The sequence below is a fragment of the Muscardinus avellanarius genome, assembly GCF_963383645.1.
Source record: "Muscardinus avellanarius genome assembly, chromosome: 2".
NCBI lineage: Eukaryota > Metazoa > Chordata > Mammalia > Rodentia > Gliridae > Muscardinus > Muscardinus avellanarius.
In genome coordinates, this window is record NC_137787.1 from 128393583 (window position 1) to 128414712 (window position 21130).

The following is a 21130-nucleotide window of genomic DNA, read 5'->3' on the forward strand; positions in this document are numbered from 1 at the left end:
TTTTCAAACTGGTCAGTATAGTTTGCTTTGATCAGTAGCTGCCTCTAGTACAGTCTTTAATTTGCTTACAAATGAGTCTGCTATGAAAATGTATTCTATTGCCAATCTGCCCTCTCCTCACTAGTATAGTTGATAAATCTCTTATAAAATAGCATAGCTCTCTTAAAAAGTAAATAGAATTTTTATTTAATTGTCTATTGACTTTTTTTTTCCAGGGTTCATTGAAAAATCCTTAGTGATATTGACATGTTTCAAGTGACATAAATTAGCCAATGACTCGGAATGATGGATTCTCCGAAGATTGGAAATGGTTTGCCAGTGATTGGACCAGGGACTGATATAGGGATATCTTCACTCCCCATGGTGGGATATTTGGGAAAAGTTAGTGAACTTATTTTTTGCCTCAGTGCAAAGTTGTTTTTATTTTTCCTTCTATTTTTGAGATTTAAATTCAATTTTAATTTTACCAATTAACTTCTAAAAAGGTGTATCTTCCACGGAAATCTTACAGCAATGGCGAAAGATTGTTTTAATGTGTTTACCTCTCTGTGTTTTATTGATATGCTAAAGTAAAAATAAAGCGTAGACCTTATGGTTTACTGTTCTTTGAAAATACGGAACATATGTTTTTTCCTGGTGGTTGATGTTTTTTCCTTGCAAATAAAATTGATACTATTTTAACATTTATAATGTAGTCTTTAAAACAATTATGTTCTTTTTTGAATAATAACTACATTTAAAACCTTATATGCATTTCTTTTATTTGCCATGTTTAGTCTTGCCCAGACACTTGTAGTTGAAAATTGTAACTTTTTTCTGGTTATATTTCCACTTAATTTTTTTGTAATTTGATGGATTTTAGGAATGTCTACATTTTAATTTGCTCTATTTCTCTTTTAGAATTTTGATTCAGCTAAATTTACATCAGATGGGTATTGCCCTGCTTGTAGAGAGAAGGGAAGGTTAAAAGCCTTAAAGACTTACCGAATTAGTTTTCAAGAATCTATCTTTTTGTGTGAGGATCTGCAGGTAAAGTATTAATCTTATCTAGTATGTAGGTGATAGCCTTTGCTTTTTTCTTTATTGCTGAAAGTTTTACTCATTTTGTATTTTTACAATATAGAGTTTTATTTTTTATTTATTTTTGCGGTACTGGGGATGGAACCCAGGGGCATTCTACCTCTGAGCTATATCCCCAGCCCTATTTTTTATTTTTTATTTTTGAAACAGGATCTCACCGAGTTGCAAAGGGCTTCGCTAAGTAGCTGAGGCTGACCGCAAACCGCTACCCTCCTGTCTCAGTCTCCGAAATGCTGGGATTACAAGCGTGTGCCACCATTCCCAGCTTACAATGTAGAGTTTTAACACATAGGCAATAGGAGTTTCTAAATCTGTCTTACTAATCAATTTTAAACAGTTTGTGTTATTCTTTTGATTTGAATTTCTAAGTTGTTGCATATGATGTTTTTAAAGTTTGTGTGGGTTCTTACTGGGTATCTGCATATAGTAGTTATTCTCATCTTTGTGGTTCATTAGCTTTGGGACTGATTGAAGAAGTTTTTAATCTATAATTTATTTGGAAGACTATTTTGGAAATTGGTTAGTCCAAAAACAGTATGGTATGTTCTTAATTAAATAGTGAGTGCTTCTTAAAAGCTTTTAAAGGCTGTAAATATCTTTTAGAGTTAATTATAGAATTTATATTTATAGGTACAACTTTTATATAGGAACTCGGTTCTGTAATACCCTTTATTGTACTTGGGCAACTTGTGAAACTTTTTTACATATTTAATTCTCAAAACCTTGCAAGATAAGTGTTCCCACTTTTAAAGTAAGAAGACAGATTCGGGGCTGGAGTTGTGGCTCGAAGGTAACATGCTTGCTCAGCATGCAGGATACCCTGGGTTCCATCACTAGCACTACAAAAAGAAAAAGAATACAGATTTGGAGGGTTTAGAAACAAGATCTTCACAGAATGGCACAGCTGTGATCGGAACATAGTCTCCTAATTTTAGATCTATTTATTCCATCTAACCCAGAGTTTATTAGAATCACCTGGAATGCTATTAAATAATTTGGGGTCTCATCTTCTGACCAAGCAGAGTTGGCCCAGAATTCTGTAGTTTTGTAAGCTTTGAGGGTAAATACAATGATTAGCACAGTTTGGAAAACACCAAGCTGAAACACAGTTGGTGATAAGAACTTTTGCCTTCTAAGTCTTTTAATTTACCTTTTTGCAACACTAGGGATTGAACCCAGGGTCATGCACTTTTCCAGTCCCCCAAAAGAAATATTTTAAATGAGATTGTTTAATGTATAAGTTCTTTAACTTATCTTATAGAATATTTTGGTAGTCTTCAGAATTAGGAAAATTCATTGATTAATGATTTGTTTATATTATTTGTATTTGGCTGGAGTTGTATTAGTTCACAGTAAGAATAAGTCATTAAAATTCAGCTAATTTGACTCTAAATCCAATAGGGATTTAAATAGCAGTGTTTCCAGATTCATGTTACAAATACAGAACTGTAAAAATTAATCAATCCAATTTTTAAAAATCTGAAAGTACTTTTCCAAACTGGGTCTGGTGGCACATTCCTGTTATCCCTGCTTTTGAAGACGCTGAGGCAGGAGGATGACAAGTTCAAGGCTGACCTGGGAAAATTAGCAAGACCCTGACTCAAAAAATAAAGAGGGCATGAGATGTAGCTCAATGGTAGAGTACCTTTGGCTTCAATCCCTAGTACTGCGAGAAAAGAAAATACTTTTTCAATTTTTAAGTGCTGTGCAGTGTATTCTAAAAAAGTAATACTTAGAGTTTTTCTTTTTCTTTTCTTTTTTTTTTTTTTTGTGGTACTGGGGGTGGAACCCAGAGGCTTTCTACCTCCGGGCTATACTCCCAGACCTTATTTTAAATATATTTTATTTGAAACAGGGTCTCACTAAATTGCTGAAAGCCTCACTAAGTAGCTGAGGCTGGCTTTGATCCTCCTGTCTCAGCCTCCCAAGCGCAGGGATTACAAGCGTGCGCTACCACGCCCGGCTCTTAGCCGTATTTTTTATTCTTTTATTCTTTATTCTTTATTTTGAAACAAGGTCTCACTGAGTTACAGAGGGGTTCACTATGCAGCTGAGGCTATCCACGAATCACAATCCTTCTGTCTCAGCCTCCCAAGTACTGGGATTACAAGCATGGGCCACCATGCCCAGCTTGAGGTTTTTTTTTTTTTTTTTAGCATTGTTGAAATTTTTAAAATTTACTTGACATTAGGTTTATTTATTTATTTATTTTATTTTGGTGGTATTTGGGGTCGAACCCAGAGGCTTTCTACCTCCAGGTTGTACTCCCAGACCTATTTTATATTTTATTTGGAAACAGGGTCTCACTAAGTTGCTGAGAGCCTCACTAAGTAGCTGAGGCTGGCTTTTATCCTCCTTTCTCAGCCTCCCAAGTGCGGGGATTACAAGTGTGTGCCACCACGCCTGGCTTAGGTTTATTATTAACAAAGAAATAAGTATGGTTTCCTTGTTAACTTATTCTAGTATAACTCAGATTAAACCCTTGTTCAAATTAACTAGGGATTTTTTTTTTTTTTTTGGTAGTACTGGGGTTCTTGGAAACCCTTCTACTTCCGGCCTACACTCCCAGACCTATTTTATATTTTTATTTGGAAACAGGGTCTCTTAAACTAGCGAGGCTGGCTTCGAACCTACGCAACCCTCCTGTCTCCACCTCCCAAGTGCAGGGATTAGAAGCATGTGCCACCACTCCTGGCAACTAGGGAGTTTGTTTCTGTTTCTTCCAAATTTAGGTTAATAAGTATACTTTCACTTTTTTATATTTTTATTTGGAAACAGGGTCTCTTAAACTAGCGAGGCTGGCTTCGAACCTACGCAACCCTCCTGTCTCCACCTCCCAAGTGCAGGGATTAGAAGCATGTGCCACCACTCCTGGCAACTAGGGAGTTTGTTTCTGTTTCTTCCAAATTTAGGTTAATAAGTATACTTTCACAGAACATTAATACTAAAATTTTGTTTTTATGACCTAGAAACTATAAAACGTCTGCTTAGCCAGACATGGTGGTGCACACTTGTAATTCCCGCACTTGGGAGGCAGAGACAGGAGGATCGCGCTGGTTTGGAGCCAGCCTCCCTGGCTTAAAAGACCCTCTTTCCAAATAAAAAAAATATAAAATAGGTCTGGGAGTGTAGCCCGGAGGTAGAAGGGCTTCTAGGAACCCCAGTACCACCATAATAATAATAATAATAATAATAATAATAATAATAATAATAAATAAAATGTCTGCTTATTTGAGTTTTTATAATTTTATTTTTCCTTTCCAGTGCATCTATCCTTTGGGCTCAAAATCACTCAATAACTTAATTTCTCCTGATTCAGAAGAGTGTCACACTCCAAATAAATCCCAAAAAAGAAAGATCTTGGAAACCATTTGTGAAGATTCACCTCATTTAGCACATTTCAAAAAGACTAGAAATAATCTTGATACTGAGAGTGAACATGTATTCAACAGCAAGCATAATGGAGAGGTGGATGATGAAATCTTATCAAACTTCCCAGACAGTAGAAGTCAACAGAATCCAGTTAGAACACTTGATGAGGCCCTGGAGCAGAATGAGACTTTGGAAGTTGATAATATTGTCAGGACTGCTGAAGATGATGTCTCCGGAACTGACAGTATTTCCTCTCACAACAAAGAATGCACATCTGAACTTGACCGGCCATCAGAGAGCAGATGGTCATCACTTGGCCAGACTTTGTGTGTCCAGTGGAGAAATACGAATGCTCTCTGTTGGCTGGACTGTATCCTGTCAGCTGTGGTGCACTTGGAAGGGCTGAAGAGCACACTCACTGAGTTGTGTTCCCAGGAGGAGTCTCTGTTTTGCAGGTTGTTTGAAAAATATAATCAAGCAAATAAGCTTCTACATACCAATCAGTTGAAGGGAGTTAAAGGTTGGTGTAATATATTACTGCTCTTTAATTTTTAAAGATGTTAGCCATGAGTTTTGTCTCACAACATGTAGGAAAGATGCCATCAGTAGTTTTTGTTCTGTGTAGAGACCTGCAGGCAGGAAGCCCAGAGATAGTGTCGGGAAGCTTGGGATAATACCAGCTACAACATGACTGCCACAAATGCAGTCTTATCCAAAAGCTAAATATGAAGGAGAATGAAGCAGTGGCTTCAGGGTGAGAGTGGTCATCACAGAGCCCAGCGAAGTTAAATTACTGAAAAACAGAATAAACAAGTCCATACAAATCAGTTGGGCATGGTAGTGTACACCTGTAATCCCAGTTTTTGGAAGACTGAAACAGGAGAATAACAGGTTTGAGACTAGCCTCAGTAACTTAGCGAGACCTTGCCTCAAAATAAAAAATACAGCTGGGGGTATAGCTCAGAGGTTAGAACACCCTAGGTTCAACCTCTAGTACCAAAGGGGGGGATCACTTGTACTTTCACAACCCTCCAAAATCTTTTTTTCACAATGAGGGCAGTACTCTTTATTTTCTATAAAATAGCATACCCCTGAACTCACTTTCAATCCAAGAATTAAAACATTCCAAATAACTTAACATCTACTTATGCGATTCTCCCATCGCATCCTCCACTTCCACCAAAGGTACTCATTATTCTGAACTGTTTTATCATTTCTTTTCTTAACAGTTTTAAAAAACATTTATAAATTGAGTTTGTTTTAAACTAAAAAAAAAAATTTTAAGACAAAAATTTTTTTAGTGTGCTTTCTGGGACCTTTTTGTAAAGATAGAGTAGTGGCTTATTCATTTTTCACTGTTGTATAAGATTTCCATTTTGGAAATATGTCAATGCAGCCTTCCCTTAGAATTTGTGGGGGATTGGTTCCAGGACCTCCTGTGGATAACAAAATCAGAGGATGCTCAAATCCCTTATATAAAGTAGTATAATGTATGCATAGAACCTCTGCATATTTTCCCATATATCATCTTTAAGTTACAGTGCTATGCAAATCATAGTAATGTTATGTTGTTTAGGGAATAATGACAAGGAAAAATCTGTACATGATTGATATAGATGCATTTTTTCCCCAAATATTTTCAGCCTATGTTGAGTCTGCAGGTTTGGAACCTGCAGGTACTGAGCCAACTGTATTTACTCACCTGTCAGTGGACAGTGGGTTATTGTTTTGCCATTTTAAATACCGCTGCTATGACCATTCTTGGGTATTCTCCAGGGGTATGAGTACAAGATTTCCTAGGATATTTTATACGAATGGAATTGTCAACTCAAAGGCTTTGAGTCCAGATTCACAGATAACGGTCATTTTCCAAAGTAGTTGTCCAAGTCAATAACTCCTAATAGCAGTGTATGAGAGATCTTGCTGGTCCATGTATTTTCCCTTGGTTGTTTTCACACTGAGATTTTGACTGTTTGAGTGGTATGAAGTGGTCTGCTCTTGATTTGCCTTCTCTAATTTTAAAGAGATTGGTCTGCTTGCTCTGTGTGTATACACACCATGTATATTCTCTCTTCTATGAAATGCTTGTTGGTGTCTTCTTTTTTATATACTTTTATTTGGTGCATTGTAATTGTACATACTGCGGTATGGAGTGATAGGCACATACACACACACCACTCTTGGAGCACTTCCCTCTGGGTCCTACTCCTTCCCCCTTATCCTTATTTATTTATTTTGGTGGCATTGGGGGTGAAACCCAGGGGGTTTTCTACCTCCGGGCTATACTCCCAGACCTATTTTATACTTTATTTGGAAACAGGGTCTCAGTTGCTGAGAGCCTCACTAAGTACTGAGGCTGGCTTCAAACCTTTACAATCCTGCTGTCTCAGCCTCCCAAGCGTTGGCATTACAAGCCTGCCTGGCTTATTATTTTATTGATTATCCTGTTCTGATTTGTATGAGTTTGTTTATCTACTTGTTCTGTTTTTATGTCAGATATGTATTGCTGAATCTTCTAGTTTGCATCTTTTGTGTTTACTTTTTAGAAGGTACCTTGATTTACAGTAAAGTTTTGAGCTTTCCTTTTAGAGCTAGTATTTTGTGGCTTTTAAAAGAAATCATTGCTTTTCCTGATGTCAGAAAGTTGGTTATTCATCTATAATTTCACTGAGAAATGAAGTTTTTCTGTGGGGGGGTATACTGGGGATGGAACCTCAGGGACCTTCTACCTCTTGGCCACACACCCAGACTTTTTTTTTTTTTTTTTTTTGGTTCTGGGGATGGGACCCCAGGGACATTCTACCTTTGAGCTACACCCCAGCCCTATACTTTTATTCTTTATTTTGAAACAGGGTCTCGCTAAGTTGTGGAGGGCCTCCCTAAGTAGGCTGGTGGCCAACCTGGTATCCTCCTATCTTAGCCTCCCAAGTACTGGGATTACAAGTGAGCTCCACCACACCCAGCTAAATATATTCTTTTAAATATATTGGTAGCCAGGCGTGGTGGCGCATGCTTGTCATCCCAGCATTTGGGAGGCTGAGACCGGAGGATCACGGTTCGCGGACAGCCTCAGCTACTTAGGCCCTCTCAGTGAGACCCGGTTTCAAAATAAAGAATAAAAAATTGGGCAGGGGGTGTAGCTCGGAGGTCAAATGCCTCTGGGTTCCATCCCCAGACCCTCAAAATACATACATACATACATACATACATACATACATACATTGGTGATTAATAACCTAGATAAGATGTTAAAATGTGAATATTAAGGGTCTGGTTGAATGGCTTTCCAGAAGGGTTATACTAATATATCAATCTATTATCATTATGTAGAAGAAAATATCTTAGAGTACTCTAACTCTAAATATTTAAAAAGTTATGATTTCGAGTTGGGTATGGTGGTGCATGCCTGTAATTCCAGCAGCTCTGGAGGCTGAGGCAAGAGGATCACAAGTTCAAGACTTAGCAAGTTTGAGGAAATTTAGCAAAACTCTTTCTCAAAATTAAAAAGGGTTGGGATGTAGCTCAGTGATAGAATGCTTGCCTAACAGCCATGAGGCCCTGGGTTTGATCTTCAAATTTTTTTAATTACAGTATTGTAAATATTTTTGTCTCGATTTGGGTTCTTCTGAAACTGAATTATTTTTATGTCTCAGTCATTTGTAATCTTTAAAAATTCAATTTTACCCAAGCTTTATTTTGTTTTATTTTTTTATTGGTACTAGAAGTCAAACCCAGGACCTCATACATGTTAGGCAGTTGCTCTGTACGAGCTACATCCCCAACTCTTTTTTAAGTTTTGAGACAGGGTTTTGCTAAATTGTCTAGGCATGCCTCATATTTGTAATCTTTCTTCCTGAGCCTCCCAAATAGCTGGGATTATGGGCGTATGCCACTGCTCTCAGCTTTCACAAGCATTTTTTGCCTTTGGTTTTTCTCCTCTTTCTTTTTGTATAGTTACAAGAACTCCAGTGCTAGGTAGGTGATAGCCATTGATTATCACAGAAGAGCAATAGTCAAATGTTGGAATTAATTTTAACTTTATATTTGTATTTTATAGTAACTTTTTATGGGGTAGGGGGACCAGGGATCGAACCCAAGGACATTCTACCTCTGAGCTACACCCCCAGCCTTTTTTATTTTGAAACAAGGTCTCACTAACTTGCTGAGCTGTCCTCAGACCTCTGATTCTACTTTCTCAGCCTCCCATTTACTGGGATTATATGCATGTGCCACCATGCTGTTTATGTTAACTGTTTATAGACTAATTATAGTTTTTGTAATCCGGTTGTTTTATTTTATTTTTTTTTTAAATTTATTTATTATTTTGTGGTACTGGGGTTCCTGGAAGCCCTTCTACCTCCGGGCTACACTCCCAGACCTATTTTATATTTTTTTATTTGGAAACGGTCTTGTAAGCCAGCAAGGCTGGCTCTGAACCAGTGTGATCCTCCTGTCTCCGCCTCCCCAGGGCGGGGATTACAAGTGTGAGCTACCACGCCCTGCCGGTTGTTATATTTAAAATTATTATTTTGCAGTATAATTTTTTATCAAATAACATTATATAACATTATCAAATAACAAAAATTTTGGTTAATGCCTACTTTATATTAAGGAGAATCTAGTTATTTTCATCAGTGAAACACAAGCAGCATATGATCAGGCCATATGAATTACTTATGAGACTTGAGTGAAAATACCCACTTGTAGCTTAAAATTAACTATATTCACGTACACATGGAGGCTCTTTTTCAAAATAATTTTCTTATTAAACTTGGGTAAATTTTGACAAAGTATAATTCCATTTTGGGGGATTATACTAAAGAAGTATTCAAAAACATGGAAATATGTACCACAAAAGAGGAGTGATCAATAAAATCATATCTCAGTCACAGTATAGTAGGCAGCCTGCAAAGAGTTTAATAAAGAAAATTTGTATAAACAAAAAGCAATATATAATATTGTATATGATGCTATTGAAGATCCCCTTCAAATTCCTTCCCCCCCCAAAAAAAAACCCCACATAGGATGAAAATATACCATATACTACTTTGAGAAATAATCATAACTTTAGTAAAATTAGTAAAGTCTACTAAGTAAACTTTAGTAAAATTCTTAAAAATTTTTCTGTTTCTATGATTTAGTTCAAGAAAAGTTATACAAAGAATAACTGATTAGGTGTTTCTATCATAAGTAATGATTGCATATAAAGAAATAGCTTCAGCTGTTTCAGAGATGGGCAAAATATCTGAAAGGTTAACTACAAATTGAGTATTCTTGCAGGGCGTGGTGGCGCACCCTTATAATCCCCGAGCTTGGGAGGCAGAGACAGAGGATCTGGAAGCAGAGTCAGGAGGATCGCACAGGTTTGAAGCCAGCCTCAGCTACTTAGTGAGGCTCTCAGCAACTTAGTGAGACCCTGTTTCCAAATAAAATATAAAATAGGTCTGGGAGTATAGCCCGGAGGCAGAAAGCCTCTGGGTTCTACCCCCAGTACCACCAAAACAAAAAACAAAACAAAAAAATTGAGTATTCCTAATCCAGAACTCCAAAATCTGAAATGCTCCAAAATCTGAAACTTGTGAGGGCCAACATGATGGCAGAAGTAGAATATTCCATATTCAACCTCATGTGGTAAGTCATAATTTAAATACAGTGTTTTCAGATTTCCTTCAGCAGCTGGGCATGGTAGTGCACACTTGTAATCCCAGTACTTGGGAAGCTGAGACAGGAGGACTATAGGTTCAAGGACAGCCTAAGCAACATAAGGAGACTCTCAGCAACCTAGGGAAACCCTGTTTCCAAATAAAAAGTAAAATATAGGGCTAGGGTGTAACTCAGAGGTAGACTGCCCCTGAGCTCAATTCCTAGTACCAAAAAAAGAAAGAAAGAAAGAAAATTACTTTCAGGCTATGTATATAGGGTATATATCAAATAAATGAATTGTATTTAGACTTGAGTCCCATTCCCCAAGTATTTCATTATGTATATGCAAATATTCTAAAATCTGGGAAAAAAAAACAACCCTGCAATCTGAAACAGTTAGCTCCCAACCTAAATTTTATTAGGCCTGTCATGATTTAGGTGAGAAGATGAGAAAGGCTTTTGAGATTTTATTCAGGTAGTAGTGCTAATGATACTGGGCTAATAACAAATGCAGAGAATACATGGTTTACCACAAAAGAAGAATTGAAGAAATTCTGTGCTTTGTCTCACAAAACTTACTAATTCTTATAAACTTTTTTTTTTTATGGTTCAAGTTTGTGTGGAAAGATATACATTGATAAGAAATTGATAATGTTTTTTATATTTTTCAAGATGGAGATTGTAAAAAACTTACCTCAGAAATATTTGCAGAGATAGAGACCAGTCTGAATGAAGTCAGAGATGAAATTTTTACCAAACTTCAGCCGCAGCTTAGATGCACATTAGGTAAGTAGTTGGAGTAACCTAACTCATGTATCATAGAAATATGTTCATCATAAGGAAATACAATATTGTTTTAGGACTTTGGGTGATATCTGAAATAGAGAATCTGGGTAGTTTGACTTGGGTCAACTACTGGTTAAATCATGCTCAGAACCAGGTGGATACTTAGAGGATCACTTTTGGTCACATTTCCAGTACTTACCCCAGTAGCCTAAGCCAGCATTTTCAACCTTTTACTGTGCATTAAGAAGCACTGTGGCACGTGGCTTGTAATCCCAGCATTTGGGAGGCTGAGACAGGAGGATCAAGTTTCAAGGACAACCTCAGCTACTTAATGAGTCCCTTTGCAGCTCGAGAGACCCTGTTTCAAAATAAAAACTAAAAAAGAATAGGGCTAGGGGTGTGGCTCGGAGGTAGAATGCCCCTTGGTCCCATCCCCAGTATCACACATACAGAAAAAATGTCATGGGAATTTTTTTCTTCCTTTTTTTTTTTTTGTGGCACTGGGAATGGAACCCAGAGGCATTCTACCTCCAAGCAACACTGTCAGCCTGATTTTATTTCTTATTTGGAAACTGGGTCCACTAGGTTGCTGAGAGCCTTGCTAAGTTGCTGAGGCTGGTGTTGAACCTGCGATCCTCTTGTCTCAGCCTCCCAGGTACTGGAATTACAGGTGTCCACCATGCCTGGCTCACATTTAAACAAAAATATCAGCAAAACAATATTTATCCCTGTAATCTCAGTACGTGGGGTGCTAAGACAGGAGGATAGCAGATTTGAGGACAGTCTCAGCATGTAGTAAGACTCATCAACCTAGTAAGACCCTGTTTCAAAATTAAAACAAAATAGGGCTGGGGATATAGCTCAGGGTAGACTATCCCTGTTCAATCTCCAGTACCACACAAAAAAATTAATAAAAATAAATAACAGTGTTAGGGACGTATATCAGGTTGGTGAAATGAGAATCTCAGGACATCAGTAATTTTTTAAAAGCTCCTATAGGATTTTTTTTTTGTATGGAGAGGATAAGAATGTCTGATCTACACCAACCATAATAATTCTTTTTTCTACCAATGATTTTAAGAGTGGACATGTGGTACAGCTTTGGTCTGTAGCGTGTAGACTTTCATGTTATATCAGCCCCCATTTGAGTACTCTGAGGTGTGAGTGAAAGAGTGGATTCTGTTCAGTCTGAATTATTCTTCTTATCTCTGATAGCTATATTTGAAGCAAAGTACATTTCTTTTTCCCCATCAGCCATGGGCCTGGTTTTTTGTGTCAGAGAAGGATTTTTAAATTACTAATCTGTGTAGTCATGACAGTTACAAATTCAACTGTAGCCCCTATTTACTCTTCCCCAGTTCTTATTTTTCCACAAAGATAACTGCTATCTGATTCAGTGCTTTTTTTCCCCTTTCAGTGTCTGTATTTCTTAATGTTCTAATTTTAAAAAAGTAAAAGCTAATATTGTTATAGTTTGTGTATATTTCTGTAATTCTAAAGGGCAATTTGATTTACTGCCTACCTGTCATGTACTGATGTAAGGGAAGGTACACAGTGCAACATACTAGAGTCTAGATCAACACTTCCCCTGTTGGCTGCTTAATACAAGGACAAAGTTAGTTCTGCAAATGAGAGAATATGTAGGAATGGTGCTGGGACCATTGGTTCCTGGTTCAGGGGGAACATTGGTCTCTACTTCACACCATGGGCAGAAAAGAGCCTAAGCATATTAAAGACCAAAGAGTGAAAAGTAGGGCTGGAAAACTTTGTAAGAAAATACAGGTGAATTTCTTTATCACTTCAGAGTGGGAAAATTTTTGAAAATTAATATAAAAAAAGATTTGTTCACATCAGCTTAAATTTTAAAGCCTCTGGGCGAAGCTGGAACAAAGAAATAATATCCAAGATATCTTAGAAAGAATTCTTGTACATCAGCTAATGCAACTCTAAAACCAGAAAACCAAATAGAAAAGCAGCCTGAAGATATTAATGAGCAATTAACAGAAGAGAACACCTGAATAGTAGACAACAGAGTCACTGAAGGTTTGAATTATGTCAAAGGAAAGTATTTTAAGGAAAATATGTAAACTAGGTTAAAGGGTTGGGATTGGGAATTAGGGTTAGAGTCTAGAGAAAAAGAGACTACTTAGGTACCGGTATAATATGTTCTCTCGTAAGATGCTTTATACTTAATATTCAAAATTTGTAATTCAGGAAAATAATAAATGTCAATTTATGAACTATATAAATTACTTAAAATTACCTGAAATGTAACTTATTCATATGTTGTCAACTCTTTCATGATATTTTGACTTACGGAAAGCTATTTTAGACCTGAAGATATTATGTTGTCATGGAATATAAGTTGTTTGCTTTTTCAGGTAATATTTAGTTAAATGAAGTAAGCATATTAAAGGCTGATGACTATTTATACACATGTACTATGCTGCCTACTGCTTATTCTTAACAGTGTTGCATTTTTTTATTTCTAGGAGATTGATTTCTATTTTTTTAATATTTTGATTTGAGGTTTTTATACAAAAATAGCAGCAGGACTATAGCACAAAGGTGACTATTAAAATAGCCTTTGTAGCTGCTGATATTTATAGAACGTTCTTAGTCAGTGACACCTAGTGTCTGTCTCATGGTCCTGCCAAGGTGACTGTTTCTCATTGTGTCCTGGGCAGCTGTATTTCCAGACTTGGGCAGGGAAGGAATTGGACCATGAAAGAGAAGCCCTGTTGAGGGGAATGTGGAAGGATGTAGAGCTTCCTGGGCCGTCTCATAAGCTCCTCTGAGGATAAGAAGGGAAGGGAAGGAAAGGAACTAATTGTAGAATGGATGTGAGAACAATGTGGGTCCTGCTATTAAACCAAATTACTGATCTCAAATCTGGATGTTAACATTGACTATTCAGTTTTTGTTTTAATGACAACAAAAATTATATCTTCTCTAGTCTTAAAGTTGCAGTTTTGTTGTTAAAGAGAATGGACTAGAATAAAAGGTTGGAAAGAGGTAAATGAGCAGGGAGGCTCAAGGCTGGTCCTTAAACCCTTGTGTGTTGGGCCCTCTTCTAATGTAGAACAAGAAAATCGAGAGAAATGGTATTTTGGTGAATTTGTCTTTTTTTTTTTTTTTTTTGGTGTTGGGACTGAAATCCAGGGGCTTTCTACTTCTGGGCAGTACTCCCAAAGCCTCACCAAGTAGCTGAGGCTGGCTTTGAACCCTCACAATCTTCCTATCTCAGCCTCCCAAGTACAGGGATTACAAGTGTGCGCCACCATGCCCAGCAAATTTGTCAAATTCTGATTTTTTTATTTTTTTTTTATTTATTTATTTATTTATTTATTTATTTATTTATTTATTTATTTATTGTGGTGAGGGTGAAACCTAGGGGTTTTTCTACCTCCGGGCTACACTCCCAGACCATTTTTTAATACTTTATGGGTCTCACTAAGTTGCTGAGAACCTCACTAAGTAGCTGAGGCTGGCTTTGAATCTGTGTGATCCTCATGTCTCAGCCTCCCAAGCGCTGGGATTACAAGCATGTGCCACCATGCCCGCAACAAATGCTGATAATTCTTTTATAGTACCCTCACCCTTTGCATTTTTTAAATATTTCTTTTGTGTGTGTGTGTGGTGGTTCTGGGGTTCCTGGAAACACTTCTACCTCCGGGCTACACTCCCAGACCTATTTTATACTTTTTTTTAAATTTGGAAACAGGGTCTCTTAAGTCGCGTGGCTGGCTTTGAACCTGCATGATTCTCCTGACTCTGCCTCCCAAGTGCGGGGATTACAAGCCTGCACCACCAGAAATATTTTAAAGCCTGGCTTTAAAATATTTCTATCAGAGCCGGGCGTGGTGGCACACGCTAGTAATCCCAGCATTTGGGTGGCTGAAACTAGAGGATTACGGTTTGCGGATAGCCTCAGCTATTTAGTGAGGCCCTCCGCAATTCAATGAGACCCTGTTTCAAAATAAAGAATAAAAAATAGGACAGGGGGTGTAGCTCAGAGGTCAAATTCTCCTGGGTTCCATCCCCAGACCCACAAAAAACTAAAATAAAAATAAAATATTTTTACCAAACCATTTACATGATTTTTGTTTTAACATTCATCCTGACAATTCTGAGAACTTTTTTTTTCTCCCCTGAGAAAAGATAGACAGGTTTAAGAAGATAGTACAGAGCTATTTTGGGTTTATGCTGTTTTTCTTAAATGTGCACCCCCACAAATGAAAGCATCTGAGGTGATTGTTAAATCTGTCCTGGACTGTATGTGTGTACTGGGAATTGAACTCGGGCATTCTGAGCTATATCCATAGCCCTATTTCTTTTTTATTCTTTATTTTAAGACAGGGTTTCAAGTTGTGGAGTGCCTTTTTAGACTGAGTTTGTAAAACTTTGCCTCTCTCAACTGTGAATGACTTACTGTGTCATGCTATATTCACATATATTAGTACTGTAAATACAGTGAGGAAAGACCACAGCTCATCATGTGGGTTTACTTCTGCAATTGTTTGGTATGAGTAATGATTTTTCCTTTTGTTTTTGGAAGGTGATATGGAAAGCCCTGTGTTTGCATTTCCCCTGCTCTTAAAAATAGAACCCCACATTGAAAGGCTCTTCACATATTCTTTTTCTTGGGACTTCAAATGTTCACAGTGTGGACACCAGTACCAAAACAGGTTAGTTTTGTTTTGTTTTTAAGTGGAGTCCTTCTATTTGAATGATTCTGAGTAATACAATTTGAATAAAACTTGTTTGCACCTACAGCACTACTCAACTCTCTGCACTTCTTTCTACCATTGACAGAATTTCTCACTACACTGTAAAGTCTCCACTGCTAAGGTTAAAAGGACAGATTTTAGCTCCTGAAACTGCAGTTTGCTTGCTGCTTTAAACTGGGGGGGGGGGGGGGGCAAAAATCTGTGATTTGTGAGATTGCTAAGAATTTTCTTAATACTTTTTTTAGAGGGAAATGGCAACAAGAGAAAATAGCATGTACTCCCTCTTCCCTCCCCCCAGATGCCCAGCTGAGTGAGAATACCGTTCAGAATCCCTTGAAGCCATATGTGTCTTGTATACTCCTCAATTAGTGACTAAAGGTTTGTTTGCTTTAGGTTCTTAACCACAGAACCTGATCTTGGGCTTCTAGATGCAGGCAGCAATTCTTAGAGATAACCTGTACTTTCCCCTCCCTTCTCTCTCTCTCTCTCTCTTTTTTTTTTTTTTTTTTTTTTTGATGGTACTGGGGGTGGAACCCAGAGGCTTTCTACCTCTGGGCTATACTCCCAGACCCATTTTATATTTTATTTGGAAGCAGGGTCTCACTAAGTTGCTGAGAGCCTCAGTAAGTAGCTGAGGCTGGCTTCGAACCCACGCGATCCTGATCCTCCTGTCTCAGCCTCCCAAGCGCGGGGATTACAAGCGTGCGCCACCACGCCCAGCTCCCCTCCCTTCTCTTAATCCCATGAGAATCCCCCTGCACCTACACTGGTTCAACCAGAGGTCCCTTGGTGAAGATTCGAGAGACCATGGGTCCTGAGATTGGCCCTTGGGAGGAAGCATGGAGAAGCTGCAGCTCTCTTCTGCTTCCATACACCTGCCACGTAAGGAGGGGCGGCAGAGAGGCAGGTGGTCATCTGACCTGATACGCTTACTTGATCCAGACCTGGAAGGTTCCTGGCTGCCAGTCATAGAAGACCAAACTGACCCTGTCAGTCATTTATTGAAAATATTAAAATATTTTCCTCTTTACTTGAACTCACCTACTAGTAAGTCTGAAAGGTATTAAATTGTGAGAGAAAAATATTACATAGTCTATCTAAATAAGAGGTTCTTTGTAGGTAGGGAGTTACCAAGGAGGGTTGAATCTGGAGAGTGCTCTAGAGAGAACAAGCAACAAGAAAGTATTTATTTTACAATTAGTGACCGAAAAAACTAATAGGACAGGGTAAAAAATAATGTTTTCTTATGATAGGCTTGAATAATTTTGTGTAAACAAGTGATGATGGAAAAGCCTGTTTCCAGGTGTCTGGGGATTAGTGTGTATAAATGATCAATCAGGTTCCCCACAGTAGCTCAGTGAGGAAGATCCTACAGTCCTCACTTGACAGGTACAGACCCTGCTTGAATGGAGTTAGGTGGTGCCCAAGGAGACACACTAGAAAGTAGCAGAGTCAGGACGACTCTCAGGACTTAGGCTTTTCTGTCCTGTGAGGCTTTCTGCAAGCCCCCTTAATTACTACCTGGGTTTTAAGTAATATAATAAGGTTGATGATAAGAATCAGCTTAATTATAGATTTTCTAGACTCTGTATCTTTACAGTTTGACAGCTTCTCATTATGTTCTGTATTTCCCCTAGCCACTGGAAATAATTTCTGTTCTGGCCAAATTCAGACTACTCGTTAGTTAGGGAGATGATATACAAACATGGGAGGAGGCCAGTGACTTAGTTAATTTGAGCTTTTGGCTACTTTATATTGTCTTTACACACAAGCTAGACCTCTAGAAGCTCTAGGGGAAGAAGCCAGCAGCCACTTTGTATTTTGTTTTTATAGAGGAAAAGCTAAAATGAAGTGGCATTTCATTAAATGTTTTAATGTCTTAAAACTTATTTCCACATAATCTGAGGGAATACTCCAGCATTTTATGATGGCTTAAGGGCTCTTACTTGATCTAGAAAGTATACTCTGGAGGCAGTTAAAATCCTGGCCTCTGGAGGCCCGCTGCTTGGATTTAGATCCCCAGTCTGTTTGTCACGTAGAGTGCTCTCTGTATTTCAGTTCTAGCCTTTGGAAAATGTGGTAAGGATAGCATCTGCCACCTAAGAGTTTGCAGGAAAGAGTACCTGGCACTGTGCCTTGCCTTGCACATAGCAAGTGGTCAAATGTCAGCTGTCATGTGGAGCAGTAACACTTATTTGCTGAGACAAATTCCCTTTTATAAACAAAAAATAGGAGTCTTTGCTTGACTGTCCTTGAGAATGAAGAATTGAGCAGCATATATTCAGTATATTCATTGATACCTCTCTGTTGCTTTGCATTAAAAACTACAGCTTTCTTGAGAACTTATCTTTCATTAATAGCCAGTGCTTTTCTTGCTGTGATATATCCATGTTATTACTGTTTAAAAAGACCCTGGGCTTTTTGATAATTTGTAACTGTTCTTCTAACTAACATATTTTTATTAAATTAGATAAACTGAGGTTCAGGATACATCTTTAAACATCTTTTTAGATGACCACTGCTAAGTATTCAGGCTTAAGTACAAATTTAGAACTTGTAACCTATGAAAAAGCAAAATTCTTTTACAGCTGCTACTGTCATTAAGGATCAAGAACATTAAACCATATGTATTCCTGATTATATATTTTTAAATACCCCTTTACATTTTTTATTTGTTGGTAATGACTAGCCATATAGAGTCGAATAAGGAGTGAGCTAAGTGCTACAGCCTTTAGAAATAGTCTTCAGTGAGGAGCTCTATCGTCTGCCTATAAGGGCATTTAGCTCGCAGTGTTGGAAACATTGGTTGCTACAACTGGAGACTGATACTGGCATCTGCTAAGTAAAGGCCAAGGATGATGCTAAAAATTCTCCAGTGTACAGAGCAGCGCCTCACAACAAAGAATTATGTGGTGCAAATGTCAGTGGTATTGCCATTGAGAGACTGCCTTTTGTGCTTCCTGGCATTTGCTCGTAGCTGAAAAACCATAGGGAGTTCACTTGGAAGGTCTTCAGGGAGAGCTGCTATATCAGGGCTGGGAGGAACATTACCATAGTAACACATGATTCAGGGATAAGCAAGTGAAGGGGGTATCTTAGACAATGGTTTAAATGAAAGTGAATTAATTTGTGTCTCCTTTTCTATAGGTGTGTGAAGAGCCTAGTCACCTTTACAAATGTCATTCCTGAGTGGTATCCACTGAATGCTGCCCATTTTGGTCCATGTAACAATTGCAAGAATAAATCACAAATAAGAAAAATGGTATTGGAAAAGTGAGTTAAAAGTCTTAATCTTTAGAATAAAGTGAAGATAGATTTACCTTTTTTTAATGTCTAGAATGAAAAGTGGCAACAACAGACTACGTTTCAGAAGTTGAGTTAAACATATTTATTAATTTCTAAATGCCTGTTTTTTTAATCCAGAATTCTAACCAATAAGCAAGCTGTTCCGTGAAAAATACCACTGCAGCACTGGCTTAGGGTAACTGGTCTAACTCTCTTTATCTTCCTCCTCTTTCTTTTTATTCTCTTTTTATAGATATTAAACTTCAGTTTTTCCTCTGCCAACTGCCTGAAGTCACTAGAATTGTAGGGTATCATTAATTTCAAGAACTAAGATGATTTTAAGGTGAGCGACAGGCTCATCTGTCTGACTTTCCATCTCTTCCCAGATCTTGGCCTACTAATTCTTCTTCATCTTGTAAGCATTCTGCTGCCCTTGAGCAGATGTGCCTTCACTATATTGTGCCAGCTTTTCAGTTTGCTTTGAGTGGGGAAGGTGGCCAGAGTTACCTTTTCCAGTGTTATCAGAATCACTGTCTCTTTAACTCACAGTCAGTTCTGTCTCGGGCAGTTTGTCTCTTTTGGTAATTCACTCACACATTTACACAGCCTTTTTAGCCTTCGTTTTCAGTCTAGCTCTACATTCAGAAAATGAAGTATGATTTACTATAATAAGGATAGTGACATTAACCTCTGATGCCCTTGAATCTGCTAGAAACTTCTCAGAATTGTTCTTAAAGGTTTATTGTCACTGAAGTGATAAATTCTTAGTTATGATTTAATAATGCCAAAAGGCGTCAAAGGAAATCAGGGTGGTCCCTCTCTCATTCACTCTCCAGGCTTGTACCTCAGATTTAAATTAAGGTTGTATTTACTTTGACATTGCAAAGCGATGCTCTTCTTTTGCTGTAATGCAGTCTGCTCTCCTTTGTGTGTGTGTATGGGAGTGGGGGTGGGGGGTGCTAGGGATGGACCCCAGGGCCTTTCTACCTCTAAGCTACACCTCCAGCCCTATTTAATTTTTATTTTGAAACAGCGTCTCACTAATTTCCTGAGGCTGGCCTTGGACCTGTGATCCTTCTGTCTCAGCCTCTGAAGTACTGGAATTACAACCATGTGCCACCACAGCAGGCTTGCTCTTAGTAATACTTGAGAACTAGGTTCCTGCATCAGCACTCGGGCCCTGTCTGTTTAGCCTCTCCCTGTTCTACTTGCAGGTATTTGGCTAATCCAGTAGTCAGTGTTGGCATTGTTATTGTCATTATTACTATTATTATTTTGGTACTGGGGTTCAAACCCAGGGGTGTTCTACCTCTAAGCTAGACCCTCAGAACTATTTTATTTTTTTATTTTGAAACAGTGTCTCTTAAGTTACTGAGAGTCTCACTAAATCATGGAGACTGGCTTTGAACTTGTGATCCTATCTCAGCTTCCCACATACTAGGATTATAGGCGAGCACCACCATGTCTGGCTTGCATTATTTTAATTTACATATATTATTTTCTAGGCAAGCTGTATACGTGGTTATAATTCTCTTTTAATTCTTTATTCATCCTAGAATTATTTGTCTTGTGTTTGTATTTGCTTTATTATTATTACTGCTATGAAGTTTTTCCAAGTGCTTCTAACAATGCTTCAAAATGTTTGAATCCTCCCTTTTTTACTGGCAGCAACTCCTGCCACCTTGTATTGTTTTACTCCCATCTCCCTGTCTGCACAGACTCCTCTCTGGGCCTGGGACATTAGAGTGCCCTTTATAACACTTCCAGTTCCATCCCAGTTTCTACCCCTGTTCCACAGCACCTTTTGCCTGAAGATGCCGTCGTGAGTTCCGAGGGGCAGATGCACCCCTCTCATCGGACGCCTGCTCCTCAGTGCTGGTTGCAGACTCAGCCATTCTGCTGTGGAAGGTGGCACTTCTCGTTTGCTCATTTCCCTTTCCCTTTCTTTGTCCTTTTAGAGTCTTAACCTGTTTTTGTCCTTCTGTCATTTGGTAGCGTCTGAGTGGGTGGCTAAGTGGGGAGGAAGAAGGAGCTGTCTTTAACCAGACACCTGTGACTTGTCTTGCCCAGCCAGAGACCTAAGATTTGAGGGATCCTCCTTTGTAAGCCCATTCCTTGGTGCAGCAGGGTGTGGCTGGCTGTTATCCTGCACTGGGCCATTAGATTGCCCAAGGCTTCTTGCTGTATATAATTTCTTCTGATATTTATGTCTGCTTTTTCTCAGGCCTCAGGAT

At 38.3% G+C, this 21130-nt stretch overlaps 1 protein-coding gene across 1 annotated transcript in view; it reads left to right on the forward strand.

Moving 5' to 3' along the window:
- Nucleotides 1–282: 282 nt before the first annotated feature.
- Nucleotides 283–21130, forward strand: part of USPL1 (ubiquitin specific peptidase like 1) — a gene marked incomplete at both ends in the record, with an annotated part of 34660 nt that continues 13812 nt past the window's right edge. The window contains 6 exons of the mRNA XM_080719889.1: nt 283–381; nt 901–1029; nt 4345–4972; nt 10768–10881; nt 15440–15569; nt 18759–18884. Coding sequence (XP_080576015.1) covers nt 283–381; nt 901–1029; nt 4345–4972; nt 10768–10881; nt 15440–15569; nt 18759–18884 — 1226 coding nt within the window. The remainder of the gene's footprint in view (nt 382–900; nt 1030–4344; nt 4973–10767; nt 10882–15439; nt 15570–18758; nt 18885–21130) is intronic.